This window comes from Marmota flaviventris, chromosome 7 (genome assembly GCF_047511675.1).
Source record: "Marmota flaviventris isolate mMarFla1 chromosome 7, mMarFla1.hap1, whole genome shotgun sequence".
In the NCBI taxonomy this organism is placed as follows: domain Eukaryota; kingdom Metazoa; phylum Chordata; class Mammalia; order Rodentia; family Sciuridae; genus Marmota; species Marmota flaviventris.
The window spans coordinates 4,969,897-4,980,211 of record NC_092504.1 but is presented as its reverse complement, the minus strand read 5'-3'; the positions used below and the strand labels follow the sequence as shown (position 1 = coordinate 4,980,211).

The 10,315-nt window shown below is 59.6% G+C and overlaps 1 protein-coding gene across 4 annotated transcripts in view; it reads left to right on the top strand.

Annotated features, from left to right (window-relative positions):
• Positions 1-3,085: 3,085 nt before the first annotated feature.
• Positions 3,086-10,315, top strand: part of Man2b2 (mannosidase alpha class 2B member 2) — a 30,009-nt gene continuing 22,779 nt past the window's right edge. For all 4 annotated transcript variants that reach the window (XM_027939669.3, XM_027939661.3, XM_027939687.3 and 1 more), the window contains exons 1-4: positions 3,086-3,253; positions 5,554-5,700; positions 7,546-7,651; positions 10,030-10,202. In XM_027939669.3, the coding sequence (XP_027795470.3) occupies positions 3,119-3,253; positions 5,554-5,700; positions 7,546-7,651; positions 10,030-10,202 (561 nt within the window). In that variant the 5' untranslated portion in view covers positions 3,086-3,118. The remainder of the gene's footprint in view (positions 3,254-5,553; positions 5,701-7,545; positions 7,652-10,029; positions 10,203-10,315) is intronic.

Below are 10,315 nucleotides of genomic sequence, written 5' to 3'. Positions count from 1 at the left end.
AACATTTTTGTTTTTATTTTTTTATTTGTTGGGCAGTGTTGGGCAAGGAACCCAGGGCCTCGAGCATACTAGGCAAGCGCTCTACCACTGAGGTTCACCCCTCCTGGGAAACACGTTCCCTGAGAGCGGCCGTGGCCTTGGCAAGGTGGCTCGGTAGTGGAGGACAGTCCTGGAGAGGGACTCAGCAGTGCCCCGTTAGCCAGCCCCTCCTAGCCCCCGATGAGGTGAGGGCTTCAGTTCCATGATTCTCAGGTCCACTCTGTGAGGTCAGAGATCAGGGGCACTGGTCCCACCTTGGTTGGTTTGGGGCAGGGAAGCTCCCTCCTGAAGGGGAACTGCTTCCTTGATGAGAGAAAAATAATAATGTCCAGTGCAACATTAAAATAGAAAACAAAAACAATAATAAATGCACTATACAAACGTCTGACCGATGGCGTGTCCACTCAAGCCCAGGCAGCACTGGGTTAGGGTTAGACCATTTCTTTCAGGTAAGTCATCCAAGACCCCATTGCCTGCCTTGATTTCTCAGACTACAGAGAAAATAATATTTGCTGAGAACCCCTCTAGATACTAGGGATCCAAACAGAAAGTGCAAAAGCCCTGATCCCTTGCCCAGTTTCCAGACCTGAGCTGGTTCTCAAATCCCACACCAAGGACAGAGGAGACTGTGTCCTGGGGAGAAGACCTGTCCCACCTGGCCAAGGCCCCCGTCCAGTGTAGCTTACAGCCAGTTACTCAGGCAGCCAAACCCTGGGGAAAGAGCACCCATGTATCTTGAGGGGTGTGACGTGAACACAATGTGTATCATCATCACAGTGTGACTAGGCGACTCGTCAGGAGCACCCACCTGGTGCTTCCGGCTCCCAGTCTCTCCTGAGGCCCAGTCAAGATGTCAGCTAGGACTGCAGGGCCAAGGGCAACAGACTGCTTCCAAGTGGCACCCCTGACCCAGTGGGCTAGGGCCTGGGGTGCCCTCTGTTGAGGCCTCTCCACGGCTGCCGCAGTGTCCTCATGACACAGCTGCTGGCTTCCCCCAGAGTGACAGCCCCAAGGAAGGGTGCAACACCACCTGGGCTGAGGTCCCTCAGCAGCCAGGCAAGTGCTGGCAAACCAGCCAGTGCTCCCGGACCTGGACGGCAGGCCTTAAATGGGCACCTGCCCAAGGGCAGAGTTGAGCAGAAGCCAACCCAGGATTAAGGCCTCAAAGGAGACAGACCCAGCCTGAAGGCAGGGCGGCCAGGCTTTCCCTCCCTGTTCCAGGCAGCCACTGTCCTGACCCACATAGCAGCAGGGTCAGGCAGAGCCTGAGGGAGACGAATACACTGCTCAGCTGTAGGACCTCCAGGGTTAAAATTTTAAGGTTGACTGAAAGCAAGAGCAGCTGGAGGGTATCTCGTCCTTCCCTCGGTCGCACTGTGAGGAGTTCATGGCACAGGGGAGGCCGACGCTGCTCTGTCAATTAGCCCAGTGAGACCTGTCCCCCACGTCCCACTCTGGTGACCTCCTCGAGGATCCCTGTGGTTCTTGGGAGCCTCCATCCAGGGCTCTTCCCTCCCCTGAAGTTCTCGGAGTGCCTACTGGGACAGCCAGGGACAGGGAGCCGGGGTTGGCCTGGAAGTGCAGCACCCTGTCCCACCTCCACTGGCTAACACAGTCCTGTGGCCACACTTGAAAGGAGGAGGCCGGGCAGCGTGGTCCAGCTGAAGTCCTGGAAGGCCGTGTGGCGCCATAAGCGCTACTCACAAAGGGTTGGAGGGTCTGTCCTGGGCTGGGGATGCAGAGGGCCCAAGGAGCTGGACAAGGCAGAGGACACACGGGCTCGCCTGGAGCACACGTCCCTGGGTGCACCTGCTGAATGAAGGGCAGCATGACCACTCCAACAACGGTCCAGAGCCAAGCCCGGGCCCACTGAAAATTCCCACGAGGGCCCAGCTGTTTGATTCCTGGTCGGGAACCACCGTAGGCCTCCTGCTCTGGGGAGCAGCGATGGCACGGAGGACACTCTTGCCCACCAGGCTGCACCATGTGACCTCCGCACCTCTGGAAGGTCGGCAGGAAGGAGATGGGAAGGTTTTCTCCTTGTCAGAGGGACAAGTCTTGAGAAGGTCCCCAAACAGGAAGACTCCATCTCAGGCCCAGAGTGTCCTTGACTTCCTTGCAGAAAGGATTTAAGGGTGGGTCACAGTGAGGCACAGATTGACTGACTTAAGGGAAAGCAAGGAGCTTCCTAGAGGGAGGCACTGGAAAGGGACGGGTCAGCGTCACCTGGCTAAGGCATGTTTATTTACAAAATCTATAGGGCAGGGACAGGACCCCAGAGGGCGGTTTCGTTTCAGTTCTCCTCGGCTGGTGACTCAGCATGTTAACCATTACATTTCAGGGCTGTTTTCTTCTGTCCTATTAATTTCCCACAGGGAAGACGGGGTTATTCTTGTGAACTTAAGAGTCTTACAACTGCATAGGACCGAGCAGCCACCAAGAGTGCAACAGGCGAAGTAATCAGGCCCTAAAAACAGAAAATTCTACTGGTTGAGCAAAAACATTCTGAGAGCTGTTTTTTCTTTGGGTCGGGTCAGGAGAAAAGTTATTGACGATCCGCGGATCAGGTCTGATGGTGGACTTCACAGTGTTGTCTGTGCTCCAAGTAAGTGGAAGGGACTTGAAGCCTGGACCTCGGCCCTGGCCACTCTGGTTTTTGCCCCTCGTGTCTTCCACCAACTCGGCGCTCATTTCTGGCCCCTCCGTAGAGGCCGAGAGGTTAAGCACTGGCCCCAGGTCACCAGTCGGCCCCCAGTTAAGTCACTGGGCTTATTGACAGAGCAGGGTCCCGACCCTCCACTAGCCGTGTGACCCGGACAAGTTCAGGGCGGGCCTCAGTAGGTCCCCAGCCACCCGGCGGGCACGTCAATCCCCACGTCCGCGGGAGCGCGCGGTGGGCGGGCGGCGCGGCGGCGCGCGCGGCGGGCGCTAACCTGCGGGAGCGCGCGCCCCTACCCGCCCGCGGCCGCCTGCGCACCCCGCCCGGCCCGGGGCGCCCGGGTGACGCGGCCCGCGGACCCGGAAGTCGCCGGCCCGCCCCGCCGGCCGGCCGCCAGGAGCAAGATCCCCGCCGCCCGGGATGGGGCCGCGCTGGCTGCCGCTGCTCGGGCAGCTGCTGCTGCTGCAGCCGCCGGGGTCCCGGGCCGCCGGCCCCATCCGCGTCTTCGTGGTGCCCCACAGCCACATGGACGTGGGCTGGGTCTACACGGTCCAGGTAGGTGGCGGGGGGGCGCTCCACGCGCGCCCCTCGCAGCTGCAGCCTCCCTCCGCCAGGGGCGCCCCGGGTCCCGGTGCCGGCGCAGGCGGTCCCGCTGGGTCCAAGTCCCGGCTGGGCTCGGGCTGGAGGAGCCCCCGACTTCTCTGGTCACTTCCTGTCTCTGAACCCCAGTTTCCCCTTCTGTCGGGTGGTACACTGAATGGGTGGCTCCTGCGTTCCAGGCTGCAGAGCGGAGTGGCGTCCCCAGCCTGGGCATTGACCGAGGTGGCCCATGTGAGCCTGAGCAGGAGGGGCAGGCAGGCTCCAGGGCAGGTGGACGTCAGGTGACCACTGGAAAGAGGCTGCTTCCCTGTGCGCCTGGGTATTGGAGGCCAGTTCAGCATGCCCCGCCTTCCCAGCCCAGGGCTTGGGTCGGGCCAGGGGTCACCTCCCGGTTCTGCTCCGGACCTTGGGCAGGGGGTTTGCTCTCTAAGCCTCAGTTCTCCTGTCTGTGAGAGCAGTCACTCGCCTGCCCCGCCCCACGTCCAGCTCCCTGCACAGCCCTGCAGTTCCCTGCTGGGACCCAACACGGGTCAGACCCACCCCCTGGAGTCCTGAGAGGAATGCAGGAGAGGGACCAGCATCAGGGTCAGTGTAAGTGCTCAGCTCCCATTAGGCCTGCGCCTGTACTGTGGAGGCAGGTGGTGGTCAGCTGACACCCAGACTCTGAGGCACATGACTATTGGTTTGCTTCACTCCAGCCACACTGCTGCCCTGGGCCTCCTCCACACCTCAAGACCCCTCCTGCCACAGGACCTTTGCCCTGGCTGTGCTCTCTGCCCAGGAAGCTTTCCTCCTGAGAACCTGCAGACACCGTCCCTTCCTTCCCTCCGCTTGTTATTTGAAAGTCATTCTTGGTGTGGCCTTCCTGATGACCCTCTTCCCCTCTCCCTTCAGGATGGTCCCTGTTGCACTTGTCTCCATCTAAGGGGCCATATGTTTTGCCTGTTGGCTTGTTGACCGTGAACTAGAACCTGACTCCTCAGGGCAGCGGCTTTGTCCACTGTGTTCACTGTGTCCCCACCATGCCCGGAAGAGTGCGGATGGAAACCAATGGACACCCTGAGGTCCTCAGGTCTCCGTGGGCATTGCATGTTGTCACCTCAGCCTCCCGAGCTCCTTTGTGGGGTGAGGAAGGAGATGCCTAAGTTAATGAGCCAAACCCTCGGTGGCCTGGTGCGGTGGCCACGCCTGTAATCCCAGTGGCTCAGGAGGCTGAGTCAGGAGGATCATGAGTTCAAGCCCAGCCTCAGCAACTTATCGAGGCCCTGAGCAACTTAGCCAGACCCTATCTCAAAATAAATAAGTAAATAGAAAAAGGGCTGGGGATGTGGCTCCGTGGTTAAGCGCCCCTGGATTCAATCCCTGGTGCCAATAAATAAATAATCAATCGGTGATTAGGGACAGAATAACTTACAAAGGACATTGTAAGTAAATGGTGACATTTTAAAGAGAGGCAGGAAGCAGACCTGATGCCAAATGTAAAATCTTGTCCCTGGTGCATTTGGCAGCCTGTCAGGGAGGCCACCCACCCACAGGAGACAGTTTGAAGGTGGGGGAAGGGGCACCCACCACTCCCAGTTCCCAGAAGAAGAAACTGAGGACCAGAGAGGGTGGATGCGTTTCCTGAGACTACTCAGGAGTAACCCCAAGCCTCCCAACTTCCTGCACCGGGCTCTCAGCACTAGTGTGCAGGGCCTGGAGACTCCCTGTTCCTCAGAGTGCCCAGCCTGGGGGCATCGGGCAGCCAGTCCCCCAGGGACAACCCAAAGCACCTCTTCTCGGTTCAGCTCCCACCACCCACATCCCCCTTCATGTCAGCCCAGCAGACCCCTTTGTGGTCTCTGAGCCACGACCCGTCTTGCATCTGGGGCTTCACTGTGCTGCTGCCCATGGACCCTCAGGGCCAGCGGACACACGCCTCTCTGCCCAGCTGATTCTGGCTCCCCGGCTGGCTGGCAGGCACATCCCTCTTCCCACTAGGTGTCCTTGCCTGTTTCCTGGTGCCCCCTGCCTGGCCCCCAAGAGCCCGTTCCCCCCACGGGTAGGGAGCACGTTCCCTCTTCATGTACTGGGCAGAGATGGGCACCCTGGACTGGTGAGGGGCTCAAGGGGGGAGCCGGGAGGGGGAGAGACCACAGACGTGCCCTGCAAGTGCCAGGGCCCTGGGACACTTGTTCAGCTGCATTTGTCCTGCTTCTTGGGGCCAAGCCCTGCAGAGCTCCTGGGGCACTGGCCTGACACGCGCCCCTCCCCAGGAGAGCATGCGGGCGTATGCTGCCAACGTCTACACCTCCGTGGTGGCGGAGCTGACCAGCCGGCCCCAGCGCCGGTTCATCGCGGTGGAGCAGGAGTTCTTCCGGCTGTGGTGGACCAGCGTCGCCTCAGAGAAGCAGAAGTACCAGGTGAGGTGGCCGGTGAAGCCTGCAGCAGGGGCCTCGTGGGCTGGGCTGAGGCCACAGCTGCGTCCGCCTGAACCAAACCCAGGGACCGCTTAGGCCAGGCCTCGTGGTCAGGGCCACAGCAGGAAAGGGTTTTCTGTTTGATCCAGGCTTTCCTGGGGGTTCTTGAAAAAGTCTCCGGCTCTGGCAGGAGGGGCACGTTCCCAGGTGCTGCCTGGCCCCTCCTGGGCCCCTGCACCCCTTCCCTTATTTGCTCTGTCTGCCTGGCCCCCAGGCACAGGGGTGGTGGCCCTTGTGAGGGCGCTGTAGCGTGGGCCAGGGCGTGACGGCTTCACCAAGTGCCAAGAGCCAGAGCACCCCCGCTCTGTGACACAGACACCCAGAACCTACGCAGGAGCTTGTTCCTCTTTTCAGAACAGTTACCGAGCATGGACTTCAGAGAGGTTAGGCAGTTTGCTTGAGGCAGCGAAGCTGAGAGGCAGAGCAAGGACTGCTCCCCGCCTCACTGGGGGGTCTCTTCAGCCTGCAGCCTGTCCAGTCATGATGAGAAACCCTGCATGTGATGGCCGCTTGCCAGGTGCCCGGCCACGGGGAGGTTACCCAGCTTTACAGAGAGGGCGTGCAGCAGGTCACACAGCCTGTGAGTGATGGGGGAGATTCGGAGCCAGTGTGTCTGACTTGGGAGCACGCTGGGGACAGTCCACAGTCCTTTCTTAGAGGGATGAGGGACGTGACAGGCATGTCTTGGTGGAGACCTGGCAGGACACTCCTGGGAAGCTCCCTGGAGGCAGGGACTTGGTTTCCTTTGTCCATTCACTGCAGTGTCCCAGGGCCTGCCCAGTGCGGTGCCCATGTGTCTCAAGTGAATGACCCACAAACGCTGTGTCTTGGAGAACCAGCCATAGCTGCGGGCCCACGTTCTTGGGATCATTTACCTTCCCATCCTCCTGTTCACTCGTTTATCCAAAAATATGTATCAGCTACTCACGAGACCAACCCAAATCCAGGGACAGTCTGCAAAATAACTAGTCTGTGGTCTCAGAGTGGTCAGTCCCACAAGGAAAGGGGAAGCCTGAGGAGCTGTTTCAAGTTAAAGGGTCCAGAAGAGAAATGACAGTGTCATGCACTCGTGGTCCTGGCTTGAATCTGGCAAAAGGAACAGGAATTTGGCACAAAGTCTGTGGATGAGCTGGTAGTGTTGTCTTGGCGTTAAAGGTGCTGATTTTCATCATTATGCTGTGGTTATAATTAATTACCGCTGCTCTTCTGAAGTGCACCGAAAGCCTCGCTGCTCCTGAGCTACTTCCAAAACAGATGGGAAGTGTCAGAGCTGGGGCATTACAGCAAAGGAGGTCAGAGCAACGGGCGAACCGGCAGGAGGCTGCACCTTAGCTCTTTGTACTATTCTTGCAAGTTTTTGTTTTGTTTTATTTTGTTGTACTGGGGATTGAACCCAGGGCCTTGTGGTGGCCAGGCAAGTGCTTAACCACTGAGCCACATACCCAGCCCTTTATTTTATTTTGAGACAGTCTCACTAAGTTGCCCAGGCTGGCCTCAAACTCACAGTCCTCCTGCCTCAGCCTCCCAAGTAACCCAGCCTTACAACTTTTTGCTGAGTTTTAAATTATTTGAAAACTAGAAGTGCACTTATAGGTGAAATCTCAGACAGCAGCCAGGGCCAGGTGCTCTCTGGGTGCAGCTGGCACAGTCTGGACCAGAACAGTGTCCTGCTTTTATGGAATAAAGTAGGGTGAGGGGTTTAATGAGGTGCTACAGGCGCGGCCGTCACAGACCCAGCCAAGTTTAGGGCTTGAACCTGGCTGTTTCTCTCTGCCCACCCATGCCAAGGTCCACCAGCTCCTGAAGAAAGGACACCTGGAGTTTGTCCTTGGAGGCCAGGTCATGCATGATGAGGCTGTGACCCACCTTGATGACCAGATTCTACAGCTCACAGGTATGGCCACCCCGCCCTACACCCAGGGACTCCAGTGGGCTAGGAGTTCCAGCTGTGGCCACCCGCAGTGTGAAGCCTGCCCCCTGGAAACGGTGACTCCTAGAGCACACCCATGCCTGGCCAAGGGAGCGGAGTGCCAGGGTTGAGCCTGGGTATTAGAGTCATGTCGCGTGGGTGCACCCTGACCCTGCTCAGTCCCGTCCCCGTGGCCCTGAGCATGGGATGTGTGCCCCCCGTTTCCTTTGTTGGTAAGTGTGATGTTAATGCCCTCCTGAGAGAGTCGTCGTGAGGGTTCAATTGGGATGATTCAGGTGAAGGACTTTAAGTGGAATGTGTGGTCCTCTAGGGTGCTCAGCTGACTTCACCACCCCCCACCACCCTCACCAAGGTCACCCTCACCACCGTCATCACCCCGATCGCCACCTCGGTCACCACCTCAGTCACCACCAGCACCAGCACCCTCTTCCCCTGCACCATCACCATCCTCGTCCTCACCATCTCCATCCCCTCCGTGGTCACCATACTCCCTGTCCCCACCACGGTTGCAGTGGGCACGTCACACTGCAGGCTGTAGCCACGCCCGCCGTGGGCCGTGTTCCTCAGAGGTGTGGGAGTGGAGGAGCTGACCACCCTCGCCATCTCTGGTCCCTTGGGCCCCGTTTTTACCTGGGTTGAGCTGTAGTGGGCCCTGCTGTGAAGTGGGCCCCAGAAGGAAAGAAAGAGGCTGGCAGTAGCCGGCCTCCCGCCGAGCTGGCCTCCCACATGGAGCTGAGCCCCTTCCCGAGTGGGGACGTAAGGCGCCTCCGCCCAGACCTGTCCCGCTGCCCGGCTGTTGGGAGCTCCTGCCCTCCTCTTGGCCCTCATGTCAACACACACCTGAATGTTGGATGTGACATTTTTATTGAGGGGGCGTTTGTTTCCAGCATCTCTGGGGTTGAGACGAGTCAGAGGTGGGCAGCAGCCCCCGTGACCGAAGCTTTCGGCCCCCTCCTCAGGCAGCAGTGCCCTAGCGGATTCTCAGAGGCCTCCTGGGGGAGTGGCAGGTGCCAGCAGTAACCACCCCTGCCCCTGAGAGGGCCTGAGCGGGCCTGAGGAGGCCTGGCAACACCAGGTGGAGTGGAGGGAGGAAGGAGTCCAGGCAGGAGCGAAGGAGGCCACTACTGTACTGTCCCCCCACTGGTGCCCCCTCCCTCTCCTTTGCCGATGGACCTCTCCCTCCCTCCATCCCTCCAGCGTCCCCCGGCAGTATTGAAAACACACTGAACAACGCCTTACGCATCTGCAGGTCTGGGCAGCCCAGGGCATAGTAGATATCCAGCCTTCCTGTCCTCCCTTGTCCGTGCCTCCACACATGGCTTGGCCTGTCCACTAGGTCACTGTAGTAGTGAGACACTGGTTCGGCTGCTGCAGTAGGGACCAAGAGCCATGAAAGACTTTCTTTATGGTTAAGGTGGGAAGTCTTCCCTGGAGCCCAGCAGGGTCACCACACGTGTGGTAACCATGCTATTAAAGATGAACTGAGGCGCCTGGGGGACATGTGGGAGCTCCTCTGAGCAGACGGCAGCCCCTGAATCGGCAGCACCACCCTGCGGATGACCAGGGCGGGAGGCCATGGGGAGAACCTTCCTGAGGAGATCCTGGAAGCAAGACGCAGTGTTTGGCTGACGTGGAAAGCCCTAATTAGGATCCACGTACGCGAGTCTGGCCCTGGTGGCTTACCCGTCCTCCCTCGGTCCCTGCCTTGGTCTCTTACATAGAGACCCCGGGCGCCAGTGCCACCACAGCCCAGTGGCCTGAGTCATTGAGGGCACCCACCTCTGGCTGCCGAGAGAAGGGAATGTGTGTGTGGCTGGCCCAGACCTCTGTAGGTCCTCACGGCTGGAGTCCCCAGAGGAGGGACCCAAGAGAGAAGACAGAAGTGACGGTGATGGCAGGTGCCCTGCCCCTTAGCACTCAGCCCACTTCCGTGTTTGTTGGGGGTGAGTCCCCAGGTCCCGCAGCCGGCCCGGCACCCCTCAGCACCAGAGCTTGTCCAAGCTCACGGAGAGAGCTCACCAGCACCCGGGCTGCCACATGGGCAGGCCTTGAGGGCACGGAGTAAGCCAGTCAGGAAGAGCAACACGGAGGACTCCACTTACAGGGGGTTCCCGGAGCCCTCAGGTCCACAGGGACAGAAGGCAGAACGGTGGTCACCAGGGACAGGAGTTGGCGTTCAGAGGGCTTATGCAAGACGGAAGGAGATCTGGATGGCGGTGACGCTGCAGGACCCTGGGCACTACCTCTGTGGGACCTGCCTGGCCTGGCGGCTGGTACCCCAGCCTGCTTGATGGGCAGTGAGCCTGCCGCGGGTCACTAGCAGGGCGACGCTCTCTTTGCAGAAGGACACGGGTTTCTCTATGAGACCTTTGGGATCCGGCCCCAGTTCTCCTGGCACGTTGACCCATTCGGTGCCTCGGCCACGACCCCCACCCTGTTTGCCCTGGCGGGCTTCAACGCCCACCTCATCTCCCGGATCGACTACGACCTGAAGGAAGCCATGCAGGAGGCCCAGGTGCGTGTTGCGTCACACCTGCCGTCACCCCTTGTTCAGCGCATCTTAGGGGACGCCGCCAGGTGCCTGAGCCCGAGCGTGTGGGGTGCCTGGCTTGCCCTCGTCTTGCCACC